Below are 18187 nucleotides of genomic sequence, written 5' to 3'. Positions count from 1 at the left end.
GGGCAGGGCGTGCAGGCAGGCAGGCAGAGAGCAGAGAGAGAAGAAAGAAGAGCATGGAGCGGGCCAAGGAGCAGCTGAACGGAAAAGGAGCTGAGGAGGGAAGACACAAAAGCCTGTCCCGAGGCAGAAGGTCTGTGAGCCGCAGGATGTCACCCGGACCAGCGAGAATTGACTCGTTCCTCCAACAGCCAGCCAGGAAAAAATGTTTCACCGTGTTACAGGACACTGACAGCTCCCAGCTGAGGTTCTTAAGAGCGTTAAATTAATGAGAACTCTCCCTATGAAAGCTGAGCTACAGAGAGAGAAACCCGTCCGTGTTCTGGGCAGGTGCTGAGTTAGAAAAAGCCCCAAAGCCTTCCCTTCTCCCAGATCCCCTTTCCTCACCCTTAAGGGACAAATTTTCACTAAGCCCTACTGCCACCAGCTCCCACACCCCTCTTCCAGCGTGTTTTATTGAACCAGAAAGCACAAATCCCAGACCATCTTTGCCTCCCATCCCCACAGGACTCAAGGAGAGAAACCCCTTGGAAAACAGAAGCAGAGTGTAAGTTGAACACTTGTTTTTCAGGTCCTTTCAGTTCATTTCCCCCACCCCACAGAGATGCTCCCTCTGACAGTACCACACTGGGATCAGAACCAGCAGATGTGCAGCAGAGTCAGGAAAGGATTTTCCTATGAAACGTAGAGAGATATGGAGAAAAAGAAAAGAAGGAAAAAAAGGGGGAAAACATTTGAAGGAAAGAAAAACCAAAAAAATCTTTGAATGGAGTGGAGGCCTGAGAAAGCCCCAGTGAGGAATTCTGTCTGTGCAGAAACAGACTCCCCTTTCTTCCCACTCCTCAGGGGACAGAAAGAGAAGGAGGCAGGGAAAGGGAGAGACAGCAGGATGTGACAATTACAAAGCCCAGCTGAGAGCCTGCTGCTCCCCCTTGTTAGGGACTCTGAGGGATGGGAGCAGGGCTCTCCCTCCTCACTCTGGTGACCAGAGCCACTTCTGAGTTAGTTCTGCTCCTGGCTACTCCAAACTGCAGAGGAGTGATTTAGCAGAGATGAGAGGAGACAGAAAACACAAAGAACAGCTGCCACAGCCACTCATGCAGTGAAAAAACACCTCATTTAAAAGCAAAGATCTGTGAAAAGCCCAGGTTGAAATATTGCCATCCAGGGTTATTGTCCCCAGGGCAACAGCGAAGGGAGACAATCCATTAAACTAAAACCAGCACGTTTTGGTTGCATACAGTCCATCCTGGTATCATCAATATCCCCCTCCCAGCCTCCACAGGGCTCCTCTCTCCACCCTGGGAGCCCAAACGGGCCATTCCCAGAGCTGCAGCCCCTCCTGCCCTGGGCTGTGCAGCTTCCCCAGGGGCTGGGGACAACCACCTTCCCTCTCCTCCTCCCAGTGTCCCTGTTCTGCACTGCTGGGGCTGTGGGGATAGCAGGGACAGTGGGGACAGGCTGTGGCTGCCATCCCCTGAGCATGCTCAGCACAGGCCAGCGTGGCCACCACGACCCTCACGGCTCCCACCCGAGTGGATGGTGCTGCCAGCCCCTCAAAGCCCAGCTCACACTGCCAGCCCCCCCAAACCCATCTCACACTGCCAGCCCCCCAAACCCAGCTCACACTGCCAGCCCCCCAAAACCCATCTCACACTGCCAGCCCCCCAAACCCAGCTCACACTGCCAGCCCCCCAAACCCAGCTCACACTGCCAGCCCCCCAAAACCCATCTCACACTGCCAGCCCCCCAAAACCCAGCTCACACTGCCAGCCCCCCCAAAACCCAGCTCTGCTCTTAGCTCACACTGCCAGCCCCCCAAAACCCATCTCACACTGCCAGCCCCCCCAAAACCCAGCTCACACTGCCAGCCCCCAAAACCCAGCTCTGCTCTTAGCTCACACTGCCAGCCCCCCAAAACCCATCTCACACTGCCAGCCCCCCAAACCCAGCTCACACTGCCAGCCCTCAAAACCCAGCTCTGCTCTTAGCTCACACTGCCAGCCCCCCAAAACCCATCTCACACTGCCAGCCCCCCAAACCCAGCTCACACTGCCAGCCCCCCAAACCCAGCTCTGCTCCTGACTCACACTGCCAGTCCCCCAAAACCCAGCTCACACTGCTAACCCCCCAAAACCCAGCTCTGCACCTGGCTCACACTGCCAGACCCCCAAACCCAGCTCACACTGCCAGCCCCCCAAACCCAGCTCTGCTCCTGACTCACACTGCCAGTCCCCCAAAACCCAGCTCACACTGCTAACCCCCCAAAACCCAGCTCTGCACCTGGCTCACACTGCCAGACCCCCAAACCCAGCTCACACTGCCAGCCCCCAAAACCCAGCTCTGCTCTTAGCTCACACTGCCAGCCCCCCAAAACCCAGCTCTGCACCTGGCTCACATCTCAACTCCTGGGGCAGGTGAAGGGACAGGGGAGTAGGTCCCAGGGGTATCCCCCCTCCCCAGAGCCAAAGGGCAGCCCCCAGGTTGCACACACACCTCACTGCTCCCCTGGACACCCAAGGGAGAGGAGAAGGCTTTGCCCAGGACAGAGCCGGGGCAGAGTCCCTGGGGAGACAGCGGGGTGTGGCACCCGCCCCAGCTGGGCTTTAATTTGGAAAGGGGCTGTTCCCAGCCCATGTCCCAGCCCATGTCCCCAGCCCATGTCCTAGCCCATGTCCTAGCCCATGTCCCAGCCCATGTCCCCAGCCCATGTCCCCAGCCCATGTCCTAGCCCATGTCCCCAGCCCTGCACAGCCCATGTCCTATCCCATGTCTTAGCCCATGTCCCCAGCCCATGTCCCCAGCCCATGTCCTAGCCCATGTCCTAGCCCATGTCCCAGCCCATGTCCCAGCCTATGTCCCCAGCCCATGTCCCAGCCCATGTCCCCAGCCCTGCACAGCCCATGTCCTAGCCCATGTCCCCAGCCCATGTCCCCAGCCCTGCACAGCCCATGTCCTAGCCCATGTCCCCAGCCCATGTCCTAGCCCATGTCCCCAGCCCATGTCCCCAGCCCTGCACAGCCCATGTCCTAGCCCATGTCCCCAGCCCATGTCCCCAGCCCTGCACAGCCCATGTCCCAGCCCTGCCCGGCCCTGCCCGGCCCTGCCCGGCCGTGCCCGCAGAGAAGGCAGCAAAGCAGAGACACCTACTGGACTGGAGGGTGCGCTCGCGCAGCTCCGGGGTGAAGGCCCCGAGCCCCAGGGCCGAGCGGGCGGCCAGCCGGAACACGTACTCAGTGTTGGGCTTCAGGCCTTCCACCGTCACCGACGTCGCGGGCTCAAAGTTCCTCAGCACCTGCCATGGGCGAGGGGGAGAGCAAAATAAACCCAAACATGGGCGGCAGGCGAGGCCTGGCGGGCACGCCATAGGCACTGCTGCCCTGGCACACTCTGGACTGCTGCCCTGGCACACCATAGGGACTGCTGCCCTGGCACGCCATAGGCACTGCTGCCCTGGCACACTCTGGACTGCTGCCCTGGCACACCATAGGGACTGCTGCCCTGGCACGCCATAGGCACTGCTGCCCTGGCACGCCATAGGCACTGCTGCCCTGGCACACTCTGGACTGCTGCCCTGGCACGCCATAGGGACTGCTGCCCTGGCACACCATAGGCACTGCTGCCCTGGCACACTCTGGACTGCTGCCCTGGCACACCATAGGGACTGCTGCCCTGGCACGCCATAGGCACTGCTGCCCTGGCACGCCATAGGCACTGCTGCCCTGGCACACTCTGGACTGCTGCCCTGGCACACTCTGGACTGCTGCCCTGGCACACCATAGGCACTGCTGCCCTGGCACACCATAGGGACTGCTGCCCTGGCACACCATAGGCACTGCTGCCCTGGCACGCCATAGGCACTGCTGCCCTGGCACACTCTGGACTGCTGCCCTGGCACACTCTGGACTGCTGCCCTGGCACACCATAGGCACTGCTGCCCTGGCACACCATAGGGACTGCTGCCCTGGCACACCATAGGCACTGCTGCCCTGGCACACTCTGGACTGCTGCCCTGGCACGCCATAGGCACTGCTGCCCTGGCCCTGGCACCGCGGGGAGCTCAGCCACAGCCCTGGCCTGCACTCACCTCCTTGCTGTGCTCTCCCTCCCTGTAGAGCAGCTCGTACTTCACTATGATCTCCTGCCGTGGGGGGCTCCACGACAGCACAATGCTCGTCTCGGTCTTGGCCTCTGCTCGGAAGTTCATCGGCTGCCCAGGAACTGGCACGGGCAGGGAGCAGAGGAGGAAGATGGGAAATAGGAGAAACCACATTAACTTGGCTAATTAGGAGGCTCTTGCCCTGTTTTCTTCAAAGCCTGTGTGGGAAGAGCACGTCAGCAGCAAAATGCCACACTGCAGCGTGGGCAGGTCCTGCTTCTAAAGCTGTGGAGTTACATCCCACTGCAGGATTCCAGCATGGCCAGAGCTGCTGGAGATGGGGATCCCAGTGGATTATCTGCCTCTTTCTCAGCAGTGCAGAATACAGCCCTTCCCATCAAGCCCAGTGTTACAAGATTCTGGAAGTAGGAAGCCCATGAGCAGCCCAGTGAGGACACGGGGTTCCTCCCATACTCCATGCCAAAAAAGTGCTGGGTGATAGCCCATGATAAAACACCTTGTGTTTGCAGCTCAACACATAAAGCTCATTCCCCACTCATCTCTGACAAAGCAGTTCCTGGGTACTTCAGGGAGAGTTAAAGTGTCACCACTGCCTGGGCAGTTTTACATCTGTTAAAGACATTTAGAATCATGGAATGGTTTGGGTTGGAAGACCATAAAGCTCATCCAGTTCCATGGGCAGGAACTGCTCCAAGCCCAGTCCAGCCTGGCCTTGGACACTCCAGGGATCCAGGGGCAGCCACAGCCAGGGCCTGCCCAGCCTCTGAGTCAACAATTCCTCCCAACACAGACTCTGAATCTCCAGATCTAAGCAGCAGCCCTCCCTCCCCCAGGCAGGGAGCAGGAGCACAGGCGCTCACCTCCCTGCTGCGTTTTAACCTGGATGGGGTCGGACAGGGGCCCGTCCCCCACGGAGGTGAAGGCCAGCACCCTGACGGTGTAGGTCTCGTCCTCCAGCAGGCTGCCCACGGTGGTCAGCAGGCTGTCGTCCACGTTGTGCTTCTGCCAGCTGCCGACGGGCTGCTCGGGCTCCATGGTGTAGTAGACGCGGTAGCCGCGGATCTGCCCGTTGGGCTCCACGGGTTCCTCCCACTGGATGATCATGGTGCTGCTGCTCAGCATGCGGCCCTGCACGTTGCGGGGGGCGCTGGCGGGGGCTTGCTCCCCGGTGCGGGTGACCACGGACTCGCTGGGGGGCCCCTGCCCGATGCTGTTGACGGCAGAGACCCAGATCTCGTACTCGGAGTTGGGGCTGAGCCCCCCGATGCTGTAGCGCGTGGTGGTGATGTCCTCCTTGATCTGGTAGGGCCCGTCCTGGCTCTTGGACTTGTACTCGATCACGTAGTAGGACACGGGGTCTGGATTGCCAGAGTCCCAGGTGATGGTGATACTTGTTGCTGTTGTCTCTGTCACCACTGGCGTCCCAGGAGCCTTGGGAAGTGCTGAGAATCAGGAAGAGCAGGAATTTAAAAAAAACCACAGATGCTGAAATGGTGCCTAATTGGTCTGGGTAGGGCTGCAGGAGCTGGAGGCACAGCACCAATCCTGGCAGCTCAGGAAAGCGCTGCTGGAATATGATGAACCTAGTTATCCACTCTATTATCCTCCTTAAACTGCTGCATCAAAGGCAGAGTGTTCAGCTAAACATCTGGAATCATTAGCACAGGCTTCAGCTGCACATCAGCTCCCGGGGCAGGGAGGGACAGCAGCTCCTTCCTCAGCAGCTCCTTCCCAGCACATCTCTCTGCTGAGCCCCCACGGGCAAGGAATGGCACAGAACAAATCCCCAGAAATGCTGGGAGGGCTTCCCTCCAGCCACAGAGCCGAGTTAATTCCCATTTCCCCTCTCCCTCAGCCAGGAGTCCCCAGGAGCCTGCTGGGGACTGCACGCTGCTCAACACTTGGGCTGCACCTGATGTGCTTTAACTTCACCTGTTCTCAAGCTTTATGTCCTTATTGCACACTTCAGACCCTTTTCAACCTTCCTTTTCAACCTCTTCTTATCATGGAATCCCAGAATGTTTTGGGTTGAAGGGGCCTTAAAGCCCAGCCAGGGCCACCCCTGCCATGGGCAGGGACAGCTCCCACTGGTCCAGGTGGCTCCAAGCCCTGTCCAACCTGGCCTTGAAGCCAAACTTCTCTAGACCTGATCAGAGTAAAGCTCCAACTTCTTTCACCTTCTGCCCAGGAGAGCCACAGTGCTCACACTTAGAACAGAGCAGGGAACAAGATCCAAAAAAATTACAAAAGACAGAAGGTACCAGAGATTCCCCACGTGAGGAGGTGGGAGAGTTGGAAGCAGAAGCAATCTGCCCTACACAGCAGCTTTTCAGACTGGCAGGGTAAAACAGGGAGAAAAGGGAAGGAAGGGAACACTCAGGAAAATAAAGGGACGTGAGTCCAGCCCCAGGAGTTCTCCTGCTGGCACGAGAGCCCCACTGCTGTGCAGGAGCTCAGAACGGGCCATGCTGAGGTTCTCCAGTCCCTGCTCATCTCTCCTGTCTCCTCAGACAGGGCACTGGTACAACAGGATTGTTTTTCCTTATCCCTCCCTTTCTCCCAAGTGCTTCTCCTCTCCCCCACCCGGATTCTTTCCCACCCTGCCTCTCCCAGATCCCTCATGGCAGCATCAGCACCTGGGGCAGACCCCAGCTCACACAGAGCTCTACACTCACCCAACCTCAGGGGCTCCTGCTTGGGTTTAATACTCCCCTGCTGAGGACAGAATAGATTGAAGATGGCACCCGTGCTCCTCTGGGGGATCACTAGCTGGAAGCTGGGCTCATCTTGCTGAGGCAACAACGGCCACTAAGATGCTGGAACTAAGCTCTGCTGCAAGGGTGCACATGCCAGAGATCCTCAGGGCCTTGGCTGAGTCTCAGGCCTTGGAACAGGATGGCATGCAGGCTCCAGGCCATCCAAGGCTCCTGCACAGTGCCCAGCCAGCCTCACAAGTCAGGACAGACCCAGCATGCAGGGATTTGAGCCACAATTTCCTTCACAACAACCAGCTCAGGTGTCCTAAAGCGAGGGAAGGTCTTCAGCCATCAGCTTCCCCTCCACTCTGGGTTTCCCTGTGTGTGGGATCCCCCAGGACACATGCACAGACCCCAGTACGGGCACTCCTGGTGCCCAGGTCAGTCCTGCTGCTCGTGCTCACAGAGCTCCAGGTGCACACAGGAAAGGACAGGGACTGAGACTCCTGCAGCCAGGTGCCCACAACACAGCCACGGTGTCCCTGGCCATGCACACACATCCCACTTGTGCAGAACACCTGGACATGCAGGACTGTGTCCCTGGCCATGCACACACACACATCCAGTCAGGCACGAGAACCTGGACATGCAGAGCTGTCCTTGTCCATGCACACACACATCCCACTCATGCAGGAGCACCAGAATATCCAGGACTGTCCCTGTCCATGCACACACATCCCATTTGTGCAGGAGCACCAGGACATGCAGGACTGTCCCTGTCCATGCACACACATCCCACTTGTGCAGGAGCACCAGGACATGCACAACTGTGTCCCTGCCCATGCACACACACCCCATTTGTGCAGGACATGCAGGACTGTCCCTGTCCATGCACACACATCCCATTCATGCAGGAGCACCAGGCCATGCAGGACTGTCCCTGTACACACATCCCACTCGTGCAGGAGCACCAGGCCATGCAGGACTGTCCCTGTACACACATCCCACTCGTGCAGGAGCACCAGGACATGCAGGGCTGTGTCCCCTGAGCAGCTCAGGCAGTGCCAGGCTCTCCCCATGCACACACACAGTGACACAGGCACAAACCGTGGGACACTCCCTGTCTGGTGACACTCCCACCATGGCTCCCATGCACGAGCAGGACGATCCCCTGCCCCATGCTGGGACACTCAGCCCTGGCCGTGCCCCCTCCCCACGTGCAGCCTGACCCTGCCCCCTCCCTTACATTTCACTGTGATCTGGGCCACGGCCTCGATGACTCCCAGGCTGGACATGGCCACGCAGGTGTAGTTGGCCGAGTCCTTGACGTCGGTGAGCTCCAGCACGTTCCTGCCCACGGGCATGTCGTCCTCGGGGGTCAGGTCCTCTGCTCCCTGCATCCACTTCACGTAGGGCATGGGCGAGCCCACGGCCACGCAGGTGATGTTGACGTTGCCCCCGGGCATGATTTCATGGCTGACAGGGAGGATGGAGAAGCGAGGGGCCACACGGCGAACTGTGGACGAGACGCACAGAGGTAACAAAAAAACAAAACGGAAAACCAAACCAAAACAAACGAACGACAACAAAACAAAGAGAAGAAAACGAAACGAAACGAGAAAAAAAAGAAAGGAAAAAAAAGAAAGGAGAAAAAGAAAAAAGAGTAAAAGATAATTTAAATATAGATGGGGTTTGTCATCGTTTATTTTCTTCCTTCATTAAAAACGAAACAAAAAACCAAAGAAATTAAAAACTCAAAAACCAAAAACCAAAAAAATAAACTCCAAATAAATTTGTACTTCACAAACAATATATAGAATATAGACATAAAAGCGATATTTCATAGCAACAGGGTTCCATTGATCAAGATTAGACCCATCACAGCACAGATAAATACACAAAAATTTATTAGCAATTTCTCATCTTTACTGGCAAGAGCTGGCGTGGCGAGCGCCCAAAGTTCTGCTCGGCGGCCGCTGGGGCCCCCAGCTCCCCTGAGCAGAGCCCAGGGCTGCTGCTCCCTCTCTGCTCCTCCCTTCTCCAGGAACAGCCCGGCCACCCCGCGGGCCCAGCGCCCCTCCCAGCCTGGGCTGCCTTGGGTGGGGGCCAGGAGAAGGTGGGGATGGAGATGGAAACTTCTCAGCCCTTCGCCTTGTTGGACCAGAGAACCCAACAAAGAGAGAAGTGTCGCATCCCCAGATTGCAGATAAAGGAGGGAGGAGAGGGAGCCCCCGGAGCGGGACAGAATTTAGGTGTGTCTGTGTGTGAGGAGCGTCCAGGGGAACACAGCCCCCCTGGAGCAGAGACTGTGTGGAAAAGATGAGAAACTCTAATGAAATTTTTGTGGTTTTCGGGTATAGAAACCCTAACGAAGCCTCTTTAAGATCTGACACGGTTCCATCGATAGATGCAGCTCTCAGAGTCACAAACATCATGCAAAATAGGTAAAAAAGAGAGAGAGAGAAAGAGAGAAAGAGAGAGGAAAATGCAGAGAAATATAATTTCTGGGAGGCAGCAAATGCCCACATGGATACTGGATAGAAAGTGAGCGACAGAGAAAGGAAGGAAGACCAGGAGAAGGAGAACAAGAGGGGAAGGGAGAAAGAAGAGAGAGAGAGAGAAAGAGAGGGAGGGGAGGGGGAAACCCACTTTAATGCTGCATACTTTTTCTAGCTGATGTGACTCAATGTGGTGGCTCACATTGTCACATCTCAGCCCTGGCGGAATAATAAATAGAATAGAATTAATAAGAAAAACAAGGTAATGAAACTTTTAACGTTGAGAAAACAGTGACATGTTCTGTGCATCTCCTTAGCAGAGAGGTGGATGCAGCTTCCAGACCTTACACAGGAAGAACATGGACGCAAGGGGGAGGCTGTGGTTTCCTTGGCTCCATTTTCTGAGCTCCCTGGGCTGGCTGGAGGGATGGTGGGTGCCCTTCCTCAGGGGACAAAGCAGGGGAACAAAGGAGAACGTGTGCCTCAGAGAGGCCTAGGGAGGGGCTGAGGGCAGGGTCTCATCCCACAAAAAGACAAAAGGATGCAGGACCCGGGGAAATGCAGGAACAGCAGCAGCTGGAGGGGAGCAGGAGTGCAGGATTCCTGCAGCTTCAGGGACAGCCATGCAGGAGCTCTGCAGGCAGGGGGGTCTGGGGTGCTGGGGGCTCAGAGCTCCCTGGCCCTGCTGTCTGGTCCCAGCTAGCCTCTGCACAGCCTCTCCCAAGCTGCCTGGGGCTGCCTCATGCCAAGCAAAGCAAAGGACAGCAGAGCTGAGCCTGCCATTGTCCCTCCCGGTGCCTTCAGTGTCCCTGGAACTGCCATGGGGCTCGCAGGGTTTATCTTCCAGCTTTGTGGATCTTTTCCAAGGGGAAGGGCACTGCCAGCAGAGGGGGAGGCTGTTTGCCTTTTCCTGGGGCTTTGGCAAACAAAAGCCAACTGCAGCCCCTGCATCGTTCTGCAAGGTGACAAGGGACATTGCCACAGCGAGGTCTGCCCTCCCCATCGGGCTGCCTGACCCTTTTCTGTGGGAACCAGTAGCCAGGAAGCAGCACTGGGAGGCAAGGAAGAGAAGATTTCCAGGCTGGTGGCATCAGGAGCTCGGAGGTGGCAAAGGGGAATTCCTGCATGCACGGATCTGCAGAGAGAAGGGGGCATGCCCTCAGCTGGGACAAGGACGGGGAGGGAGGGGCTGCCAACTCACCTGGCCACTGCCACTAGAAGATGATTTTCTACCTGCAGAAGGGTGGAGGGGGTACCACGGTGTTTGCTCCACCTCAGGCAGCAGCTCTGGCTCCAAGGATCAGGCAAGCTGCTCCTGGCTCCCTCCTGCCCTGGGGAGAACACTCTGCCCTGGCCAGAGGGACATCCCTGCCTCCTGCCCCATCCTCCTCCCACTGCCCCCAGAGGCACCACACTGCAGAAAATGGAGCCAGCTGGAAACCACACCTGTCACAGTCTGAGACAAGATGAGAGAACTCGGAAAGAAACAAGTGGGGTCAACATGCAGACAGATCTGGGGTGGGGATGACTCTTCTGAGGGGGGCTGGTGACCTTCTGGAGAGGGGAGGCAAGGTGGGAAGGGTGAGGAGGAATGGGGAGACACGTCCGGACAAGATCCGGTCAGCAAACAGCATCAACAGCAACAAACAACGGCAGGTGGGATGCAAACACTGAGTTGTCATGGGAACAGAACAAGACAATTAATCCAAACCGAAGCTAATCGCAAAGAAATGAAACCCAACTGAAAGAGAAAGGGAAAAAAAACAAAGAAAAAGAAAGAACAAACCAGAATTTAATAACTGAAAAGCATCATTGGATGTAGGGCGGAGAGCTGAGAATCGGAGTCTGAAGGGAACCGACTGTTCCTGGCTGGGGTTTTGGGCAGGGCAGGACAAATCCACTCACAAAACACAACTCAGGCTGTGCAGAGCACGTTCCCCAAACACTGCAGAGCAGCCCTGCCCTGCTCCTGACAGCTCCCAGGGGTGCAGGGATCCCCACTTGGCACCTCTGGGTGCCAGCCCTCAGCACATCCCACAGGGAGGCAGAGTTTGGATCAGGGCTGGTAGAGCCCCAAACAGGCAGCAGCACTTCCTTGGTGCATCCTGGTTTAAAAAAAACGAGGCTCTCCTGTGTGCACAGATATACCAACATCCACACACTGGTCTAGGATGGGGAAAGAACTCCAATTAAGTGCTGGGGACCTCAGAGAGTTCCCTGGATACAGCCCTGCAGTGGCTCAGGGCTGTGACAGCCACAACAGGCACAGGGTTCATCTCTGGCTACCCAGAGCCATCAGGCTGCTGTTTATTTTAATTGCTACAACATTTGCATTTGGCTGAAGACAGGGAATTTGTCAAGCCGAGAATCTCTGGGTCAGCCTTTAGGTCAAGGCCCAGGAGGGAGAGAGCCGTGGTGGAAAGGAAACTAGAGATGAAATCAAGACCAATTTCAGCTCTGGGTCCAGCTCCACAGCAGCTGCAGGAGGGAAAATTTACAAGAAAAAAAATCTGGTGAAGAGATTCCTTCCATTTTTCCATCCAACACTTTCAAAGAACAGAACTGCCCTGTCTGGAAATGAACGATGGGGATGGGGCAGTCAGGGCTGTGCTTTCTGGAGACTTGTCTAAACCCCTTTTCCCGCTGGGGGTACAGGAGGAGCTGCCTGAGCTCCAGGGTGGCTGGTGCCAGGCCCCGCATGCGTACACGGCCATGCTCCATGTGCAGCAGCTCCCACAGACACACAGGCAGGCACACAAACACACATTGTCCACGGCCAAAAACTCCCAGGAGCTTTTTTCAAACAAGGATACAGCTTGTTACAGACAGAACCAGATTCCAGGACTGGAGCTGGATGGTCGGGATGCAATTAAATTGTTTCAATGCAGAGAAGCCATTTTGGAGGCACAGGAAAATTCCTGAAGTGCAGTTAGTTATGAGTCTGTTTAGTTGTTGGATAAGCATTCCACACTGCAAATCTGCACCCCAAGTCGTGCTCTTTTTTACAAACAGGACAGATCCATAACTTTTCACACCCTTGGGAAGCCAATTGGTTTTGTTGCTGCTCACGGAGGCAGAGGCTGACCCAGTTTGTGTTCTGTGAGTGGCATTTTTGGCTTTTTTGGTCCCAGTCAGCACAGCTCAGGTTCCCCAGCACCACTCGGGGTCCATCAGGTGAGAGGTGTTTTGGCAAAGATTTACAGACCTGATTGGAAGAGACACTGGGAGATCCAGGGTTGACTTTTGCAACACCAGAATCCATCCTCCAAATGTGTTCCCATGATGATGCTAATGAGAGAAACCTGAGGACCAACCAGTTTGTGCTGAGGAACCCCACCAGCTGCTCTGTTAAAGCCCCTTCCAGATTCCCTCAGAGAGAAAAAATGTTGGAGGAGGAGCGAGGTGGGGGAAGGAGAATGTCCTGGACAAGAACCTGTCACTTCAAACCCCGATTCACATTAAACCAACTCAAAGAGAAACGCATCTTATACCTTAAAGAAGAAATTAATTGAAAAAGGAAACAAAAGAAAGTGAAGTGACTGGTTGAAAGCACCAAACAAAACCAAATGGTATTAAACATTTTGACACTCAGCAAGCTGCTGCTCCAATGAGGTGAGAAGGCAGACATTATTGGCCATTTTGGGGAGACAGGAGTCATTCCGTCTTGCTCCAAAATGAGGAGGGGGAGGGGAAAGGGTGCCAAAATAATGTGCAGCCTCTACATTATTAGTGAAGCTTAGATTACACCTGTCCTCCCTCCCAAATGTGGTCTGGCCCTGGCCCTGGCCCGGCAGCCTCCTCCCTCTCCCAATTCCAGGCTCACTGCTCTCGGGGCTGGCATTTCCAACTCTGCCCCTGCACAGCACGAGAAGCTTCCCTCCTCCTGCCCAGCTCCTTCCTCATTTCCTTCACAGCAAAGAAAATAAATAGGTAGATAAATAAAGAATGAGACCAAGGCTTGGATTTGGTCTGGAGGAAATCCATTACCTTCCCAATAATTGTTACTTTTCACTTAAAAAACCACATTAGCTGAGCGACAGGCTGGCTGAACATCTCTGGTCTTTTTGCAATTCTTTTTTTTTTTTTTTTTTTTTTTTTTTTTTTTTTTTTTTTTTTTTTTTTTTTTTTTCTGTTGTTTTTTACAGGATTGAACAGAAAATAATCAGAGTCCAATTGTTTTTGAAGCAGCTCTGTAATTTTAAACACAGACTTGACTGTTTTAGTTTTTGTTATTTTAATTTGACAAGGTGTAATCTAATTTTTTCCCCTAAAACAAAGAGAACAGCGATGCAAAAGGTGTAAGAGACACAGGCAGGCAGAGATTTCGAGATCAGTACAGCACAGTGTTCCTGCAAAGTGCCCTCTATAGAGAGATAGTCATGTATATACATAGATATATATACAGTTTGGAATTTTTTTGTTGGTTTTTTTTTTAGGGGGTGGCTTTTTGCATCCATTTCCATTTCCTGATACCCTTGAGAAATCCTTCTGCAGAAACACAGTGAAGTTTTTGTTTGCTTTGTTTGGAACTAGAATTTCAGAGCTGAGGACACCCCAAACTTGGACAGGGCGCTCCCCCACCCACAGAAGTGCCAAAATAACCCTTGAAAATCATCCCAGAGCTCTCCATCCCTCAGTTTCACACCTGGAATTTGGGCACTGCAGAGGCAGCTGCACAACCCAGTGGTGGTTCTGCCTCCCTCCTTCTCCATGAGGAAATTTATCAATCTAGTCTAAAAAGGTATTAAAATTGGTACAGTTTAAAATACCAGTGACTGTTTTGACCTTGTGCCTATTTGTTAAATCTCTAGTGCATGTGGAATTATTTCCTTCAACCTCTAAATGAGTTTGAAAGGGAAAAGCTCAGCAATGGCTCCACCTGGAACCCACCAGCAGCTCTGGTCAAATTACTCATGTGCCAAACTTAACCCAGGCTACAGGCTAAATTATTGCTTAAATTATTCCCATTTTAATCTATTTTGAAGCTTTATTTCCTGAGGTGCTCAGCACACTACCCCTGCCCTTTCTGTGGGTTTCATTTTAATTGATTTCCACTAGTTCAGCTCTCACTTGTTTTGCCCTGGCCTGGTTTCATCTTCGGTCTGTCAATGAGCTGAGGTTTTCCAGAGAGCCCTGGGAATGTTCTCAGCAGGGCCTGGGGTGACAGAGCTCGTGCTGCTGGTGACAAGCAGCAAAGGCAGGGCCTGAGCAGGGGCTGGGCTGCTTTAAATGCCTGAGAGCCACTTACAGCTCCCTGGGCTGGAAAAGAGCAGAGCCAAGAGAAGCTGGAGCAGAGAGCAGGAGGATTATCCCTGCAGCATCCCAATGCTGCCTTTTGTCCCTCCTGGCAGGGCCCTCTGTGTCGAAGAGGGGAAATTTCTTAATTCTGCTAAATTCAACCACGACAACGTGTCCTGTAGCAGCAGCAGCAGCTCTGCACACTTGGAGATCTGGAGCTCATCCCTCTGCCCTTTGGGACATGCAGGAGCACAGGGACACCGGCCCTGAACACAGGGACACAGCCCAGCAGCAGCTGGATCTGGGATCAAAGCAGAGCAATCCAGCTCCCCAAATCAAGAGCAGAGCAGCAAAGTGCTCCATTTCCAGGGGGCAAACCAGCTCTGGCCACAGGTCCTGGCTGGGGGACACACACAGGTCCTGGCTGGGAGACACAGGTCCTGGCTGGGACACACACAGGTCCTGGCTGGGGGACACACACAGGTCCTGGCTGGGAGACACAGGTCCTGGCTGGGGGACACAGGTCCTGGCTGGGACACACACAGGTCCTGGCTGGGACACACACAGGTCTTGGCTGGGAGACACAGGTCCTGGCTGGGGGACACACACAGGTCCTGGCTGGGGGACACAGGTCCTGGCTGGGGTACACAGGTCCTGGCTGGGACACACACAGGTCCTGGCTGGGGGACACAGGTCCTGGCTGGGGGACACAGGTCCTGGCTGGGGACACACACAGGTCCTGGCTGGGGGACACACACAGGTCCTGGCTGGGGGACACACACAGGTCCTGGCTGGGACACACACAGGTCCTGGCTGGGGGACACAGGTCCTGGCTGGGGACACACACAGGTCCTGGCTGGGGGACACACACAGGTCCTGGCTGAGCCCCCCATGTGATTCCAGACAAAAACACCACAGAGTGCTTTGGGCTGGAGGGACCTTAAGGCCCACCCAGTGCCCCCCTGCCATGGCAGGGACCTTCCCCTGTCCCAGGCTGCTCTCAGCCCCATCCAGCCTGGCCCTGGACATTCAGGGATGCAGGGACAGCCTCTCAAACACCACCATGGGCAGACACTCTGGATTTGCAGGATTTTGAATCCATCCTTCCCTGCAGTCACTGTGGGCACAAGTTTGATGGTACCTGTGTCTCTGGGAATACAGGGAGGCCAGGTGAGCTGTATGGCTCCCACTAAAACCAGAACTCCGCCGAGCTGCTGCCTTGTCCCTAGAACTGCAGCTGCCTCTTCACCTGGCTCAGCCTGACCTGCCACACACCTGGGCTGGGGGCAGAGGTCACCTCACCTGCTTCTGAGGTCCCCAGGAAGATGCTCTGCCCTTGGGCACCCCCTTTAGCACCCTGTTATTACAGGCATGATCTGACCTGCAAGAACACACCAGGCAAACCCTTCTCCATTCCCTTCAAGCCATGCCCATGGTCTGGGTGGGGAGGACCTCAGAGCCCATCCTGTTCTCCCAGGACACCTTCTATAGACCAGGCTGAGATTGCAACTTCAGCAAACCTCACAACCTCTTCTAGCCAGGTGCCAAGTCTCCATTTCCTCTCCCAGTGTCATTCCAGCCTATCATGATTACATCCCATTTAGCTTTAGTGTGCTGTTGTTGATATCATTATCATTACTATTATTTTTATTGGCTCTTAAGGAAGAATTTAATCTTCAAGCCTTCTCAGATCACAAGAGATTCTTAGCAGCAGCAGTGCAGTTTGGCCATGTTAGAAATACTTTATAAAAGAGAAAATAAACAAATAAAAAATAATGGCGTATAAATCCCTTTTTAATTGCACCTAAATCCTGAAACTCAAACTCCTAGTCATGAAGGAAAATCCTGTAATTAGGAGTGATTATCACCTTTTAGTCCTAGGCAGGAGGGAGGTGGGATGGGAAAAACCTAATTTCAAATGCTATTCCTTTGTTTTTTCATAGAACAAGCGTTTTTTCTTTTTTTTCTTTAAAAAGAGCCTTGGGACTGGGGGATGTTTTTTGGCTATTGTTGGTATCCAAGTCAGAAGAGCCACATCTGGTCTCTTCCCAGAGAATGATCAGGACTGCAGCATTTGGGAGGGGAACCCTGGTGCCTGCGGGGAGGGGGGGACTCGGAAAGGGAGGGGAGAATACCAGCACTGAGGGTCCGAGCACTGAAATCTCAGCATTTTAAGAAAAAAGAGAAGGACAGACAGAGAGAAAGAGAGAGAGAGAGAAAGAGAGAGACAGATACTGTGTCAATACTGCACTGGATTTCTCAAAAATCACACAGCTTTAATACCTGTGCCCTAGGAAAGCCACTCCTTTGGCAGCTGGTTGAGAGGGGAGGGCAGGGGAAAGGCAAGGCCAGGGAAGGGCTGGCATCATTCACTGGGCACGGGGAAGCACCAAGCACCACTGGCACCACTGACACTGCACAGCTCTGCTCCCATGTGCCTCCCACTGGGAGCACACATGGGAGGCAGCAGGAGCTCCGTGGGGACAAACAGGGAGGTGAGAAGAGGGAAAAGAGGCATTTCCAGCTCCACGGGCACTGGCCAGATTGCTGGCTGCTGTTTGCAATAGCTGCAGCTGCCAGATGTGCCCCAGCACTGCTGCAGTGCTGCACAGCTGCATTCTCCTCCTGTGCTCCGTCAGGAAGGAGGTGCTGCCTTGGCCGTGCCTGAAGGGTTTCAATGGATAAATCCCAGGGAAGGGAGCAGGAAAATGGGGAGAGGCAGAGCCAGGAGGCAGCTGCCCTTCCCTCCCAGCACTCCTGGAAGGTGCCACCTTCTCCCTGGGGTCGTGCCAGGCTCTGCCTGCAGCTGGGGCACTGCACTGCCGGGTGCTCCAGAGGGAGCAGGTGGGATTTGGGAGCAGCAGGAACTCTGCCAGAGCAGACAGCCCCTGCTCCTGCTGTTACTGGAGGGAACTGGGCAGCGAGCAGTGAGAGCTCTGTGGCTGGGGAAGCCCTGGGAGCAGGGTCAGGGCTTTTCTTTGTGCGCAGGAGGTGGAACAAGAGCCACACCTCAAGAAATAAATAAGAATTCGTGACCCAGGGTCTGCTCTGACTCTTGGAATGACCCCTGGGCTCTCACCATCTTTTCCACTTCCCAGATCCCTCCCTCCCCCAAACAAAGGCTGGTCCCAAATAGCAGGGCTTCCATGGACAGGCGTTAGAGCTGTGTGACTCCTTTCCTCCTGCAGGGATTGAGGAGTTCATTACCACCGGGTGGGCAGGAACACTGGCTTCTCACAATGCGTTTGGAATAAACTACAGCACAGCATAACCAATCAAAACAGAAACAGGAAATCAAGAGAAAGCAAAAAACCCAACAGAACCAAAATTTGGAACGTAAGAGTAAATCCACTTCAAAGAAACCAGAATCGTATAACGAAAAGAAACCATACATATTTATATATCGAGAAAATAATTCATAATTAATTTAAAAAGTGGCATGCAAAGAAGATTGTTACATTCTCCTATCATGCATCAGGCCCAATGTCCAAACGGCAAGGTAACCATGACGACAAAGAAGTGCAAGAACTCAGCAACATTACCAAAGGATGCATAGAGAGGCCCACAATGCAACTCAACTCATCTCCGTGAGACCCGCCAACGCGCGGGTCTCGCTCATCTTAAAGATTTCTTGCTTT

The 18187-nt window shown here is 54.4% G+C and overlaps 1 protein-coding gene across 1 annotated transcript in view; it reads right to left on the bottom strand.

Annotated features, from left to right (window-relative positions):
• Positions 1–18187, bottom strand: part of PTPRS (protein tyrosine phosphatase receptor type S) — a 149422-nt gene that overhangs the window by 39051 nt on the left and 92184 nt on the right. The window contains exons 7-10 of the mRNA XM_079328149.1: positions 8060–8329; positions 4978–5559; positions 4085–4218; positions 3148–3292 (exon numbers count right to left, since the gene is read on the bottom strand). Coding sequence (XP_079184275.1) covers positions 3148–3292; positions 4085–4218; positions 4978–5559; positions 8060–8329 — 1131 coding nt within the window. The remainder of the gene's footprint in view (positions 1–3147; positions 3293–4084; positions 4219–4977; positions 5560–8059; positions 8330–18187) is intronic.

This window comes from Erithacus rubecula, assembly GCF_903797595.1.
Source record: "Erithacus rubecula genome assembly, chromosome: 28".
Lineage (NCBI taxonomy): Eukaryota > Metazoa > Chordata > Aves > Passeriformes > Muscicapidae > Erithacus > Erithacus rubecula.
The sequence above is the reverse complement of the archived record's forward strand: the minus strand, read 5'-3'. Positions and strand labels throughout refer to the sequence as shown.